The sequence below is a fragment of the Perissodus microlepis genome, chromosome 22, assembly GCF_051167445.1.
Source record: "Perissodus microlepis isolate ML-2025 ecotype Zambia chromosome 22, ASM5116744v1, whole genome shotgun sequence".
Taxonomy (NCBI): domain Eukaryota; kingdom Metazoa; phylum Chordata; class Actinopteri; order Cichliformes; family Cichlidae; genus Perissodus; species Perissodus microlepis.
This window is the reverse complement of record NC_140481.1, coordinates 7,257,501-7,274,073: the sequence shown is the minus strand read 5'-3', so window position 1 is coordinate 7,274,073 and position 16,573 is coordinate 7,257,501. Positions and strand designations below refer to the sequence as shown.

The 16,573-nt window shown below is 38.6% G+C and overlaps 1 protein-coding gene across 3 annotated transcripts in view; it reads right to left on the bottom strand.

Annotated features, from left to right (window-relative positions):
* Window positions 1–879: 879 nt before the first annotated feature.
* The window catches only part of khdrbs3 (KH domain containing, RNA binding, signal transduction associated 3), a 151,700-nt gene continuing 136,006 nt past the window's right edge, over window positions 880–16,573 (bottom strand). For 2 of the 3 annotated variants that reach the window (XM_084920195.1, XM_084920196.1), the window contains 2 exons: window positions 13,693–13,745; window positions 5,876–7,066 (listed from right to left, as the gene is read on the bottom strand). In XM_084920195.1, coding sequence (XP_084776321.1) covers window positions 6,975–7,066; window positions 13,693–13,745 — 145 coding nt within the window. In that variant the 3' untranslated portion in view covers window positions 5,876–6,974. Of the gene's footprint in view, window positions 2,956–4,686; window positions 4,742–5,875; window positions 7,067–13,692; window positions 13,746–16,573 lie in introns of those variants that run through there. The other variant, XR_014799300.1, reaches the window with a different exon arrangement.

Sequence of the window (16,573 nt, the reverse complement as noted above, 5' to 3'; positions counted from 1 at the left end):
TAGGGTTAATAGCACTACACAAAGCTAAACGTGAAATGCCTCAGCCCCCTGACTCCAAATGCCAGTTTGGAGTCAAGGTCGTTTTATGGTAAAGACTCTGCTTTGACTACACAGATGTAGCACAATAAATATGAGATTTGACTTCACATTTGGGGTTTGTATGCTTTCCCCTATATTCCCTGTTTTTCTTTGCCTTTTTCTATCAATTTTTCTTTTTCTTCTTTCTTTTAAACATGTTCCTTTACATGTCTTAATTTTGATATCATTTGCTTTTGTCACTTCATGCTCTTAGATGAATAATGAAAAGTTATGTTCTGTTTTTAAAACTAATTTTTAAAAATTAAAAAAAGATCTCTTGACAAAGCATTCCTTGTTTTCATTGCTAGTATTTGCTGCCGTTGACTTGAAGTCCTTTGGAGATCGATCACACTCAATCTAAGCCTCCATTTAGTAAGTGACACACAGTGACCTCTGGTCACATTAGTGTTCACTTCAGGAGACACGGGGACACTTCAACATTGATCAGGGTGTTTTAATCTCAGTAAGATTAAGAGCCCTCCAGTTAATTACAGAACAAACAGCTAGAGGCAGCTGCTTTAGATCCTGAACATGATTAAGGCAAATACTAGTGGGTTAGCACACTTCATGAAATCAAAAAGCCAGTGCTTTTTATGTTTTCAGCTACAACAGATGTAATTAACCATTATTATAGTCGCATATGTATAACAGTCATCCAATAAGTGCAACATATAGGCAAGATAACACTAAAGCAAGAGCTAGAGGCTATAGGTTTTTTCTCCCCCTTTTAAATAAATGTAATTAAATATGGTATGTGTGTAAACTTCTCTTTCCAAAACCAATTAAAAAGCACACACAGGCTTGATAGCATAAATACTTTTTAATATTCTTAAAGATTATTTGTATGAGTATTAAAAAAAAGTCTGAGTAGTTAGCACGGCTGCCACTGCTGCAAGTGGGTCTTCAGCTTGAACCTGTTCTGTGCAAGTCTTTTCAGGGTCTCTTCACATGAAAAACGTGCTAGCTTTTGATGAGATAAAACAAATAAGGAGCCAGATTGAGCTCAGTTGGACATATTAAAATAATTTAAAAAAATAAATAAATAAAACAAAGTGCAGTAAAATCCCCCTACCAACATTTTTCAAGGGGAACTCAAAGACAGTCAGAAGATGATCCACGACGCTCTGATCTCTGGTCAAGAAATAGTCCCACTTATACATCCCAGGATATTTCATTTTTTGCAAAAAAAATGTAACGCAAGGTCTTACAGTATGCTAAGCTAAACTAACTGGTTAAGTTAAGCTAGTCTAACGGTCTGTCAGCCCCCAAAAGCAAGTCTTATATAAACTAGCTTAGATTTAATTGGTCATTTGGACATAAAGACCGCATATTTTGACTCACCAATAAAGTCTAGTTTAAAAAAAAAAGGTTAAAACTTTTGGTGAGTCTATATTCTGAATGCCATATCGCTTTCTAGTAGTCTATGGTTTTGACAGATTTGACAATAACGCTAACAAACACACAACAAGACTTACTTTGATTCAAATATATTTTAAGCCCAGCCCAGTTTGTCTGTTTGAAAGGAAAAACAAATACAACAAACAACTCTTATTCAGTGTAACCTTGAAACAGAGCACAGAGGGTTCAGTAGGATACCTCACAGTAAGAAGCTAACTGGAAAAAAAGGTTTTCACAGCCTTTTAGCACTTTCTAATTTTGCTGGTCTGCTCACCATCGATCTAGCGCTGAAATTGACTCGTCTGCCAGTGATAGATGACTGCATCCTCCCTTGTATGCATTCCTAATCAAATAAGTTGCTTTTAACTTTATTAACTTGGACAAGCTCACTTCAGATAAGCCTGTCCCTTTAAGCCACTGCAGAGTGGAAATCAGCCTCTGGAGGTGATGAGAGTTGACTCTGGGAGCCTGAGATGTGAGCTTTAGGTCGCTGTGCCATTGTCTGACGCTTGGCCTGAGGCTCCAGTGAGAATCACTTCCTCTAATGGAAAACTATTGTCTGCCACTGAGGACATACAGCTGTGAGGAATAAGGATCAGCCTATCTGGACTTATGCACAAGACAGAATGAAGCTCTCCACCGGAGAGAAAGCTATTTTGGAATTGTAATATCCACTGAAGTCGTTTCTGATTAAGCAGTACATCTGGAATAGACTGTGCTCTTGTATATGAGGCCGGGTGGTGTTTTCCTGCATGCTTGTAATGCATACAAAGAAGCAGAAAAACAACATAAAAGAAAAAAAGTAGCTATCTTTCCTTCCAGCGCTGGCATATATGTTAACTTGGGTAATGGGACTAAACATCTAAAAGTGTCAAAACAATGCAACAATAAGGCACTTGGTGAATTATTTATTCATTGGAGCTGATTTGATAGAGGTTAATGAGCACAACAGGGTGAGAATAGACATGTCTCTGCTAGAATTATGATGCCTTTTCCTTAGCATGTTGCATTATTTATTTACTCATCCTTAGCTGGCATTCAGAATCTAACGCAAGAGGTAGACACATCCAGTCTGATAACAGTTTGAATCGGGAACCATGGAAGTGAGGTTCACACTCAGTTCAGAGCACTCTTGCTATATGTAAAATGTATATGCAGCCGGTGAAGCTCTGAAGGAAATATCCCCCGACAGACCGTCCCAGAGGATAAGGAACTCCATTTGCCTCACGGGTTTCCTTCCATCCCTCCGTTCTGAAGATGTGTGATACAGGCACGATCTTTCCCCTCCTTTTTGTGCATCTCAACAGGTCACCACTCCATCCCCTCCCCCACAGGATTCACCTCGGCCCAGACTGTGAAAATCTGGACGTCTGCGATTCGTCCGAAGGACAGAGTCCGTAGCTTGTTTCTTTCCCTTCATCAGGAGTGGGTTTGAATCTGTGTGGGCCTGAATGTTTGGAAGGAAACGATTCATCAAGTCTATCAAGAAAATAAAGAAGAGAGAACAATATGACGATTAACAAAAACAAAAACAAAAACAAAAGGCAAAAACAATGCTTTGTTTGGACTGCACAACATTCAATGGCCTGCTGGCGAATCTAGGCAACCTAGTACTAGGGTTTGTTTTTTCACTAAATAGGCAGATTTTCAGAAGCCAGACCATGTTACATTTCAAATGAGGTTTTATACATTTTGGCATTACAGCTGTAAATGGTTTTCCATTGGGATGTTCCAAAGAGGTGAAAAGCCTTCACAAAGGGGTGGACTTAATCATACCCCTTAAAACAACACTCGATGTTCTATAGACTAATTGTGTGGGTGAGCAATGGATAGGCATTGCAAAAAAACTGGGAGGTATCAGGGGCCGTTTGAGGTTCAATGTCTTGCTCAAGGACATCTCAACCTGTGGACTAGAGAAGCCGGCTGATTGGTGAACAACCTGCTCTACCTTCTGGCAGATAATCCGGTGGGACTTGAATCCCCTCTAGAAGATTGTGGAAGGGCATAACAGGGGAGCTGCTGAGGGTTGAGCTTTCTAGAGGCAATTGTTAGAATTTCCCAATCTCTGGAAAAACAGCTTTACTTCTAAAGATCCATTATGACAACAACATTGCGCTGCCTCAAAGTCACATTAATATTTGATGTGCCATGATAACATTGTGTCCTCTGCAAAATATTTCATTTTAGGGGTTTTTCACTTGACATTCAAACAGGTTAGACCATCATGTGAGAATTCCTCTGACAGGCAAACATTTTCATCTGGGAGGATTAGTGTTGTTCGACTGTAACTAGCCCTCAGCCAACCCAGATAAAACATGATCCTATTGGATGGTTGAGATCAGTACATGTGATCTTTATACTTGGACTCTAATAGAGAAGCTTTGCATAACAACCCTTCATAGTTCCCTTTTAGCTTTAAGTACAACCTTCATTTGAACTAACTTTCTCCTGATTGGTTGCTCCTCGCTTAGAGGTTAAGGCAGCAGGTGAGTGGGACTTATTCTTTTAACCAGATTTGGTGCCAAAGATGACTCTATCTGAGATATCTGCTCTCACTGATCATCATACGTAGAAAAAAAGTTAAAAGCAGTTTGAAGCCTTAGCCTCATGATTATAGGATTACCAGGATGTGACCCAACCTAATCATTTGAATGTGTTTATACATCGTTTTAAAAATAAATTGGATTATATTTTATTTTTCTGTTTTTTTAGGAATCTGTCTTGAATTTTGTTTAAAATAGTTTTGAGCATCAGCTGATTGATTGGATCAATAATATTAAAGCCTGAATTTCATGCGAACTCTTTTCTTTTTGGTAACACGTCGAGATTTTAAATAAATAAGAAAAAATTTAGCTTTGCCCTGTTTGAGATAGAGTGTGTTATTATGTTGTATCATTTTGAACATAAATCACATAACATGTCTGCACACTACTTGAAAGACTTTGAAGTGTAACTGAAAATCATCATGCCTTTAAGTACTTTATATTTTTGATGTAGACCTGTAAATTAAGTTTACATGCTAAAACCCATGAACCTTATACAACTATGTACACTGCATTGTATCAATGCATGATTTCACATCTATACTACTGTTACATTGTTGCCTGTTCTCTTTCCCCACCACCAGATCCAACTTTGAACATAGCACGACAAGTTTAGATGAACAATATCATCACTGACAGCATACGCATGATGCAGCAAACAACATACCTTCAGCACCATTGGAATAAATGGATGGACGCCCCTGTGCAGCCAGTACTTCGACCTAGAAGGAAATATATAAACCAGTGTGACTATTCAAGTTTACGTCATAAACACAGGTAACAACAAATAGCATGAAAAGAAATGCCAAGACACATAATATTTTATGGTTCAATTATTGTAACAGAGGACATATTTTTATCAAAGTCTTATGATAAAGTTATTTCACTACACAGTTAGTTGAAATATTCCTGCTATTTATCATACTTTTTTACAGGTTTTTTTTCTTCTTTTTTTGGTTACATACATCTAATTATTCCCAGCTTTGCAGCTGGATTATGCACTCAACAGAGACAGTAAAACATATTACACTGAAGTTTAGAGGGTTTATGAGCAGCTACATTAGGGGAGAGGTTAAACTGGGTCAGTTTGTTTACCTTGTGGAACGGAGGTCTTTTTAAACAGCTACTGCCATCCCTCTCTCTGCGGAGGTCAGCTGGGGGTCATTTAGAGTCTCTTTAATGGACGGGGCAGAGGCAGGCTCTTTATATGACTGGGAAAGGGGTCACATGACCAGAGGAGAACAGAAAGAGCAAAACAAGAAGAGAGAGGGAAAGAGAGAGAGAACCCCCCCCTCCCCCACCAACACCCTCCACCTCACCCCCTTAACCACACACCTGACCCCTGTGGGAGGTCAAGGAGTCTTTCTTTCTTTTTCAGTTTGACGTGGTCCTATGAGCCATTTCTGTAAGGGTAAACACCCAGAAAGTTAATGTGTGTTTACTGATGATGCTTGACGCGACCAGCGCTTGCTTCCCAGCGAATTATGTGAGCAAACAGAGCGGATAGATTTTCAAGAGTGCCGATGCCGTTATCGCTAAATCCCCTAAATCTCAGTCGGAGATATTTCCTACGAAAAGCAGCACACGGAGTTCGAATACAAATAGGAAACTGTTGTTATCCGATCACCAAGGTCATCTGCTAGGTCACAAACAGCTGTATCCACTATTTGTATGTATTTTTTGGGAAGTTCATCTTGCCTATGCCGATATTTGACTTTACGGTGATAATCACTGCGGCTTACTACATTAAAAGGCTTGTGTGTGGTTGTAAATATTGCAAGCGTGTTTTGTTTTTTTTTTAGTTTAAATTATAACGCATTTTAATGAGTTCATAATTATTCTCTTTGACACAAGTGTTTTCTTTCAAAATGTTTATTTAGCATCAACAAAGAGGAAAATATTAAAGGGCTTACATAAGCTTAAAATCAATATAGTGAACAAATCTCTAGATGGAAATGACTGCCAATTCACCAGCATGTGACCGAGCATCTTAAAACTCATTGTTATGCCTACACAGTCAGAGAAGTATATTGTTAAAAAGTAAAAAAAAAATGACACCAAAATGACTTACTTAGATTGTCTAAAAAAAAAAATTTAAAAAAAATTCCACAAACATTAAAAAGCTCCTGGACTGTTTTGCAGCTCTGGTTGTGCAGTGTACATAGAGTATGCGCAGCTATTTATAGATGTACTTAAGTGGATGTTTGGGGGGCATAATCAATGAACACAACTACACAGGCTTTTCAGAATAAAACAGCTGACAATATCCACAGTTACACACCATGCTTTTATAAGCCCTTTAACACTAAATAACTATTATTTTACAAAAAAAGAGGAGGAAACAGCAATACAATATGTATACAGGATGTTTTTTTGTCTTTTTTTCAGTTTGTAAATCATTTACAAGGGACACAATTTCACCGATTACCCCTCAGAGAAAATATCTACAGAACTGCACTTTCCTAGAACTAAGCTACTACATTTTTAAGAGATCAACCACGCAGTTGAAGGTCTAAAGAATAGAGGGTGATAAATTAAGTTGCACTGGCAGCTGTGTAGAAACATTGTATCGAACACCTTACAGTGGCTCGCTAATCATTACCAAGTTAAATAGCTTGATACAATGTCATTCTTCACAATCACATAGCTGAGAGAGAAACTTAATGTACTATGAAGCTTTTTTCTTAATCTTATTGTCCAGTCGATTTCTCCTAGGGGGAAAGGATAGATTACCTAAATTGCTTCACACTTTTTATCCAGTGGGAGTATCTTTTTAGAATCAGGGGGATTCCACGTTTTTGTCTCATTCAGTGTCTCGCTATGGTCACCGTTTGGTTTGGATTATTTTTTTGCGGTTTATGTTTTCAATTCTAAAAAGGTGGGAGCGTCCATAAAAAATCCATTACTTGGGGTTGTAACAGCCATGAGGACTCAGGTGCGGGTTGTATAAACAGTTCAATATCTTGAGTATGGCTGATCTCTGTACACTCCCTTGGTTGTTCGTGCTGACGGAGCCTTGCCGCGATTGTTTGCCCACTCTTCCTGACCTGATTAAGAAGAAAAGGAAAGAAACAGATGTGGAGTGATTACAGAGGCATCGCACTTAAATCAATTTCAAGCTCTATGCAAATACTGTAAATATGCTCCCTTCCATGAAATTATTACAGCACAAAGTTAGCCGTGCTCTGGGTGTCTGGTATTGATGCTGCTGGTGAAAACAAAAAGCACTTTCATGCTGCGAGCACCAACAGCGACTCGCACCAAGAAGCTTGACTTTCACCTGGAAGTATTCATCACAGATAATTGAATGAGAGGATCAAATAGCTACTTGAAAAGAGCCCGTTTAGTGGCTCCTAGCAAAAAAGGTCACAATTACCATTAGCCCAAATCAGCCCAGTTCACCCGCTGGTACTGTCAATGTGAAAGTGCCAGTATCGATGGCACCCTTTGTCTGATCTTCAGCCAGCACTGAGACTTCCCTAGAGCCGAGGCTCACAAAGGGATTTTTTTCCTTCTGTGTAAAGGCTCACAGTTGGCAGCACATAGCCAATACCCCTTAATTAAACCTGTCACCTCTCCACTGACAGTCACTTTGAAGAAACACACCAAGGTAACCTTGTGTTTTGAGAACATGGATGCACATCAACTCTGTTTATCTGTTTCCTTTGAACTGTCGTCCTCTTTTCAGTGTGCCGCAGCACTCCCCCCCCCCCCTGTTTTTCAGCTTCATACGATGCTAGGAAACACTCTAATGAGCAGGAGGTGCTTAGTTCTTCCACTTGTGTGGTCAGAAAAGTTGGGAAAGTTTTAAAAACTTTGACTTATTGCCAAAAACGAAAAGATATGAGTTTACGATGCATTTGCTTTGCCTAATTAAGAAGTCACAAACTCCCAGCAAAGTCTTATTCTGCTTTAAAACACAAAAAATATGCAACATAAGGTGAATCTCTACAACACATATAAATTATACATTTCAGTAATTAAAAAGTTGATCATGTCTTTGCAGTCAGTCACTAAAAAAACTGTTTGACTGGCCTTGGTAAAGTGCACAGTGAATACTCTTTTAGAAGCTTTCAAGAGAAGCTAAATTAAAGCAGACACACCTTCGTATTAACACAGTGTTTTCATCTTTTCACCCAGACTGTGAGGAATTTACAGACTGACATTAAACCCAGGACAACCAGACTTGTGTATTTACAGGTACACACAAAGGCCGCACATACATAATCAAAGAAGGATGGACCTTCACAGTACAGTAGCATGTATTAGCCCTGCTATCACTGAAATGTACTTTGCAGGAGACGTGACCTTGGCCCATTTCTCACTATATCTTGTCAAAAGCCGACACAGGATTGCTGAACATTATCTGAGATTTGTCTGAACTTTGCTGCGGTCGGAGTTATTGGCGACTCTTTCCAGACGCGATAAACTGCCTGTAAAGCCGAGAGCAACATTTTCAAGTTGTGCTGAGGTGACTGCAGAGACAGATGTTACTGTGGCACAAACATCACACATACTTAAGTTAATTAGAAATGTTGGTGAAACTTCAGTGACTGGGCAGATGGAAGTGCAGGGATCAAAGATAAATACTGTATGATCCCATCGAGGTCATGGAAGAATCTTTGTATAACGAATTTTAGCCTGCTAAGAAGCTGCTGGATCCACCCAAATCCCTTTTCCATAAGCCACATTTTTTTTATCCAAAATTTTTAAATGAATATATTTATTCCCCAATGCCTAAAGTATTGTGTTATTTTTGATTTTCTTGCATTTGTTTGCATCTCTACTTTATGCCAGCACACAACACAATCTAAACAAGCCATGTTGACTTTCTCAAAGACATTTCTTCCATGAAACACAATTTAATATGTAACAGGCTTTCATTTAATCTGCTTTCTTCATAATGCCAGCACAGTAGCAAGTAATCTGCCAGTGCAGCATCTGTCATTTCCCTCTTTTCAGAGTGTATGTGTGTGTGTATAAACACAATCCGTTCCCAGGTCAGCTCCCTTCTTTGCACTGCAGTTAAAGTTACTGTTGTTGAACATTTAAGTACTCCAAATCCAGTGTTATCTCCTAAGCTAACAACTCGCCTGGCACTGTATGAAGTACAAACAGAAACCAAACACAGTTGCACAGTAACCCTGCTATCAGTAGCTGGTGTTTTATAGGTGTAGTTAAAGGTGGTGCGGACAGGTACAGTTTTTTAGTTTTCTCATTAGTTTTGTTTGCCTGAGATTGGGAACCTCACCGAGGTGTGTCCCGCCTCTTGCCCTCTGGTAGATGACTCTGATAAGGACAAGCGGAAGAGGACGGCTGGATAGTTTTGCAAGTTCACAAAATCTTTTCAGTTTTCCACAATATTCTCTTTTTTGGCTGCAGTTAATGAAAAAATATTTTACCACCTAGTTTTAGCTTTAAGCAGTTTTAGGTAGCTATAATAACCTTGGTGACATATGATTCATATAGCCATATACGCTCAAATGTGTTTGAGTGAGAGTGATAGAAGATCCTGTTCACTGGAGCAGATTTGTAGAAAACAATGAATTTAGTGAGTCTTTGTAATGCTTGTTGTTAAGGATCTCCCAATAACTGGGACTCTGTAATGCTATTATGAACTATTTTAACTGAAGACTTTCTGATTCTTATAGGTACAACATTTTTAAACTACAATCTAATGTTAAAAATGTATAATAATTGTATCAATACCTGTTTTGTCTTTGCTGTATTTTCTATTGTTACAAAGTCTTTTGTCCTCTTTTCTCAATCTAAAAAAAACCAAAACAGATTTTTGAACTCACCGATAATGTTACCTGCATAAATAATACTTTTTCTGAGTTTCAAAATGTTATGAATATTTATTAATGCACTGTTACATATTACTTGATGCTTCTTAACATATGGTGCTAGCTAGTGTTTTATTATGACTTTAATTTGCATATGTGTGTGTGTGTGCAGAGCCGTATATGCTAAAGAGCATGCGGCTCTTTAGTCCTTATAGTGCGGCTCCGCGTGGTTTGGGAAAATAAATTTTTTTTTTAAGTAATTAGCTGAAGTGTAATTTATTTATGTTAGTTCTTTTTTAACTTGTAGTTCTAAATTGGAAGATTATTGTGATATTGAAATATAAAAATACAATTATATTCTATTATTTTTTCATCGCTCAAAATAAGCGTCACACTCGAGGAAGCCGGTGTACCCGCCGAAACTTTCAACCCCAGGTAGGCCAATTATGGACCTTCGGATCCACATTATGTCAGCAGCTATTGTCCTCCGTGAACTATGTTAAAAAAAAAACACCACTCACGCCTCACAGATGACAGCTTACAGTCCTGCGTAAAGATGAAAGTGACTTTGTACAGCCCCGATTTGCAGACGCTGTGCACAGAGGTTCGGGACCATAAGTCTTATTGTAAACTTATCACGGCAGACCCGACGCTGTTTCCATGAACCTGCTTTTCAGCATCTCTTTATTGACCAGCTATATATATATATATATTAGGGGTGCAATGATACACAAAATTCACGGTTCGGTTCGGTTCGATACTTTGGTGTCACGGTTCGATATTTTTTCGATACAAAAAAAAATGTTCATGCCTTTTTAATTTGTCATTTATTAAAATTATAAATATATTTTAACTCAAAAGTACAGTTTTTAAATTTAATGTTGCTGAAACAAAAAAGAAATTAAAAAAATAAATATATCTCAGGGCTCGCAACATTTCAAAATCCCTGGTAGCCCTTCGGGCAGGGACTCTTCAGTTTTTGGTAGCCCAAAATAAATTTAAGTAGCCCGAATAAAAAAGAGAGCACTTTTTTGATTGATGTTTTGTTTCCTGTTTTGTTTCCGTTACAATATTATACATTACAGTATAATATTGTAAAGGAAACAAAATATTAATCAAAAAATTGTTGAAACACAAATTACAACATTGTATAAAAATTACAATCATCAACTCAAATACTTGGTTCTAATTGAACAGAAATTTCTATGAACTTGTAAGAACTGTGTAGAACATGAATCAGCCTGTGTCAGATCCTGAATTTGAAATTTCCACTGAAGTCACGGGTAAGAGGCAAGTGGAACCAAGATCGAGGCCATTTGCTTTTTGAAGTTTGCAAAGACTGCTAAATTGTGCCAGTGGTAGTTCACTCTTTGCAACATAGTACGCTGTTTTAAACTGATTTTCAGGTTTATTTTTAGTATGTTATTTGCAATTGGTGTTTGTTCTGGGAAAGATATTGCAGACTGAGCAATAATGCATTTCTTGCATTTCTCATGGGTTCTAATGGGGGCCTTTCTTAAAATGACTGGTCCCAGTAACAAAGGCGCTTGTCGACTCAGAAATCGAGGGAAAACCAACAACACACCCGGCAGAACATTATGTTATTTAAACAGGTGCACATAAGTGGTCCGCATGTGCGCATTCGCTGTCAAAATAAAAGAAGCGCACCAGATAAGAAGTTGCAACGCGCGTTTGCGTCCATATAAAAGGCACTGTTTTTGTCCGCTAGAGTGGGATTTTCACGGCACATTCTGCACCACATCTCTGTGCGTTCATCATTTGTTTGAAGCCAGCTCACCTCCTGCAACCACTTTTCCGAGAATACGCGCTTCTTTTGTGGTTCGGACTCCTTCTGACATTTCTTTGGAGGTGGAGGAAAACCAAAGTAATTGCTTAAAGGAGCTTCTTCGACATCTTTAAGAGTTCTAAACAAATGTCTGTCCTCCTCCAGAAAATCTTATGTACGCAAACACACGTTGCAACTTCATATCTTGTGCGCGTTTTTTATTTTGACAGCGAATGCACCTGCGGACCACTTATGTGCACCCCTGGTTATTTAGCTCGTCATATTGCAGCCACAGAAATTCTTTTGTCCATGAAACCATAAAGCTGCACTTTCTTTTTGCCTTATAGTCTGATTTGTCATAACTTTTCCGTTTTGTGGTAAGCTTTTCTTTGGCTGTCACTTCTTCACGCTGACCTGTCTTATTTGGCTCAGCAGAACTAAAATATATATCCTGCTGCTTTTACACACGCACTCACTTAACGCTCAGCGATTCTCTGCGCGATCAACCTCTCACATGTTTAAGCTTGCTGCGGGAGATTTCACTTGTCATGTTTGCATAGTAAGCTAACGATTGATAAGACGATGTCAGAGGAATTGGTGCGCAAATTATCGTCACTCACCAATCAGTACTGTCGCTCTCTATACACAGTTCGCGCGATTGCAAAGTGAAAGCAAAAAACAAGCGCAAATTCAAACGCGATTTCAATATGTCACATATTGACAGTGGCTCACCGATGCCAATGACATAATTACCCAGCTACATTTCCGAAAGAATGCAAAAGCCTTGACATATATAATTTCCTTCCTACGATAGCCCGACGGGCAGGGATAGATTTTGGTAGCCCGACTGGAAAAATCTCTAGCCCCGGGACGTCGGGCTAGCGATTTTGCGAGCCCTGTTATCTGATTGAGGAATCACTCATCTTTGGAAAATAGAGTTTATTACAGAGAAATGGCTCTTTCCAAAATAAAAGCTATACTATACGCTTCTTCGGGGGTATATTCTCAGCAGCATATTAAACATATCAGGTCCCCATAAGGAGAATCATGTGCTAACGGCTGTCTAAATGACTCGGGTAAAGTTTGTAGCATGCCTGCTTGTTGTTTTTGTCTGCTTCCACTTGTCTTTGCACTAGGATGCTGTCGGAGTAAATGTGCAGTCATATTCGTTGTGTTCCCACTAGTGCTGTCAGCGTTAATCTCGTTGAAATGACGTTAACGCCACAACACGGCAAATCTCCGTTAACGATCGCCCCGTGCGTGAGGCTGGACGGCCAACACGTTAGCGAACTAACTGCGCTAACACACTAGTTCCCACCCATGTAATTGAGCATTGCGTGGCACATCCAACATACTGTTTTACTTTAGTCCATGACACGCTTACCTTCAGGGTCATACGTCACATGAAAACCAAAATAGTTCCAAACGGCAGATCTGAATGAGGGTGGGGGAGGTTCAATTTGCCATGTTGCAAGGAGAGCTTAACTTCTGTCTCGCTAGCTTGCCCTGCGCTCAGTGAATCTGCGTTCGACTACTCCGCCTAGGCTGCACTGTCGAGCGCAGATCCACTGAGCGCTCAACACAGACAGCATCGTCAGAAGGAAAGTTGATAAAATAAATAAAAAATTTTGTATTGTTCGATACATATGCGTACCGAACCGAAAGCACTGTATCGAACGGTTCAATATCGATACGAGTATCGTTGCACCCCTAATATGTGTACACACATTTTCTCTTCAGAAGTACAGGAATCACTCTTGGAGCATTTGTGGTTAGTTCTAGAGGCTAAAAATTTTAAATTTGTGTAATATTTCCTGTAAGACAAGAACATAACATTAAAAATTACATTTAGTGCTGTTTGGTCCTTTGTCATTGCCTAATTCTCTAAATGAAGTCTGGAAGGTCTGATTTATTAGAATTCAATACACTTTACAATTCAAACTTTTCTCATCTTTAGGGCACAGGATTTTCGGGGAGGTGTGGCAACTGAGCTGAAGCCAGCAGGACAGAGTCAGGTAAAGAAAATTGACATTGTTCTGACAAATGAAACAAAAAATATTATGAAGAGAGTAAAAATACAAAAAAGAGGTCTGTAACTCACCGTATGAATCATATGATTCCCCACTGTGTCCGTATTCGTAGTAGTCATCTGAGCTGTAAAAACACAGAAAACAAAGGTGAACGTCAGTATGAGGAAAACAATACAATTATCAGCACAGAAAGAGAGCAGCTTATTTTTCCCGCAAGTGTAGGACATCAAAGTCACGTTCATCGGAGTGCAATCATGTCTAATTCAAGCAGCGAGAGTAAAGGTTTTTGTTTTCTTTACATACGTGTACTCGGTTGGAAATGAAAGTAAAAAACAAAAACAAAGAGCAAACAAGAGGCAGCTTTCAATCACTCAAAAGTTGGACCACATTTGTGGTTCTGCAAAGCAATTTTCTCCACAAGCTTCCAGTTTCATATCACTGCATATGGAGATCTATGAGAGGTGGCAACTTTAATGAAAAATAAAAAGATGGGGAGGCAAGTTGCATGGTGGTTTATTTCTTGTTTATTTATTTATTTATTTATTTGCGGCTGCCAGTGAGATGCTGACAGAACAATCCTGCGTCAGTATCATTCAGTAACAGCGCTATCATTCAAGAGAGGCAATTCATCATAAGGCTGCCACTGAGCCGACACCAGCCATCACAGCTGGGTCCTCTCCGCCTGCCTGTCACTCAGTCTGTCAGCGACAGCAGCACCTCTCTGCTCTCCAGATTAGAGAGCTGAAAGAACCAGCCAAAGCACCAATACACCACATCAACACTGTCTGACTGGTGAGGGCAAAGAGGTGACAGTAATGACACACCAGAGTGGAAGTAACAAATTCTCATTTTACTCTTGTTACTGTACTGGGGAAGCTTTTTGTGGCATTAACTAAAAAAGCCACAGTCCAGGAGGTTGAATCAGTCCGATCCAATATCAAATTACACCAAAGTTGGCAGAATTCAAGAATGTCGGGTTCCTGAAATTTAGTCTACTTTCACTGCGCTGTATCTACTTAACAAAAGCATAAAGTTAAATATTAACTCAATAAATCTTTGAATAAAAACGAAGACACAACCCTTTGTGTTGCTCTAATTAATAAGTTGTTCTTTCCTAAAATAACATAAAGCCATGTACGAGAAATTCAAACTAAATGATTTTTGTGATTATATAAAGCATCTTTCATGGATTCCAGTTTGTAGAAAATGAAACTTTATCTCCATGCACTTTAGAGAGGGATTAAGTTAATGCGCTGCTGGATGCTAAATCTTTGCTAAATGTTGTCATTTAAATGACGCTAGCAAGTTATACAGTTAACATGAAACTGCATGTACTAGCAGCACATTTGGACTGTATGCAAAAGCCACAGTGAGGTCACCCAGGATGACCAGGTCCTTAACAGACCACCTTCAGCACATCATTTAAGGGGTCATTTTAACACGTTTAGCATTTAAAAATTATAGAACTGTTCAAATTAACCCCACAGTCCCTTATTTTGCAACTTTTCCTACAATGGGTTTATGCATGAGAGTGAACTTTACAGTGTTTTGGATTTTAAAAAATAATAATATAAGCACTGACACTTAAAAGCAATCAAATCAAAGTAAAAAAAACAAACAACTTTAGTCATTTTTTTCCACTGCAAAATGAGATTATCTGGTTTGGAAAATTAATCAATTCAATTCAATTTAATCCAACTTTATTTATATAGTGTCAAATCACAACAACAGTCACCTCAAGGTACTTTAAGGTAACATTGATCTGAATAAGTGAAGGGTGAAATCTGGAGTATGGCAGCAGAATCAGATGGGTTTCAACTGATGAGGTGAAGAGCTGCAGACTGGTCTATGTACGTAACTAATAACTGTGTGGCCTATCTAAAAATGTAGCCTATGACTGGTTATGAGTGATTTGTTTTTTATACTTTTTTATTTTAGTATAATGATGACACATTATCCAAAATTCATTTTTTACTTTTCCATTACATCCTAACATAAGATGACTACATTTTTTTATCCTTTGTTTAGTAGTGGATTCCTACATCTATACAACTTTCTGTCACAGAGGGAGATGAGGGCAGCCATGTGCTGGATTAGTTAACCAACTAGAATTTATAGTGCCTCCTAGCAAAGGAGTGTTGCAACAATGCCCAGTCAACTAGTAACAGTAGTAAAATATCCAATATGATTGGCCCTTTAAATGTTTTCTGCAGCAATTTTTCTCAGATCAACAAAATGACTGTCCTGCATGAGGATGCAGAAAAGCATCATTTTTAGAGCACTGAAGTGACTCAACAAGACATGAGACAGCTCCCTAAAGAGAGTTGTGCCTTAAGTAAGGCTTAGCATAAATTTTAAACACTTCATTATTCAGCAATAAACAATGCTAAGCCAGCAGAGGCAAACAAGGCAGTTCCCCAGCACCAATGTTGTCTTCCTCTGAGAAGCGAGGCCAGCCGCCAGGGTTTGCAGCTAGCCCTCGTGGCTGAGGCGCCACCGCACATCCGCCATGGATGTCAGGTCACGGGAATATCTACCAAGAGGGAGAAGATGCGGAGAATGCATTTTTTTTTTGGCTTGTCATGCTGTGTATCCTGAGACAAGACTTGACAGGCAACCCAGTAATTAGATTTTACTCTATGCTAAAATGTGTTCCAGAGAGGCTGCTATCAAAATATACATCATTTTATGACTTAGAGAAAATCAATTTGTTACAATTCCCTGGTGCTTGCAGACTTATTGTTTAGGATGTAAAATATTGGGTTATTTTGCGCCTTCATGTACAGCCAAGTCACATTAAGCAATAAAAAAAAAAATTACAAAAACCAAGATGCCACATAACACAACTAAAACTAAACAACATTATGTGACCTAATGTATATATATACACATATACGTATATATATATATATATATATATATATATATATATATATATACACATATACGTAT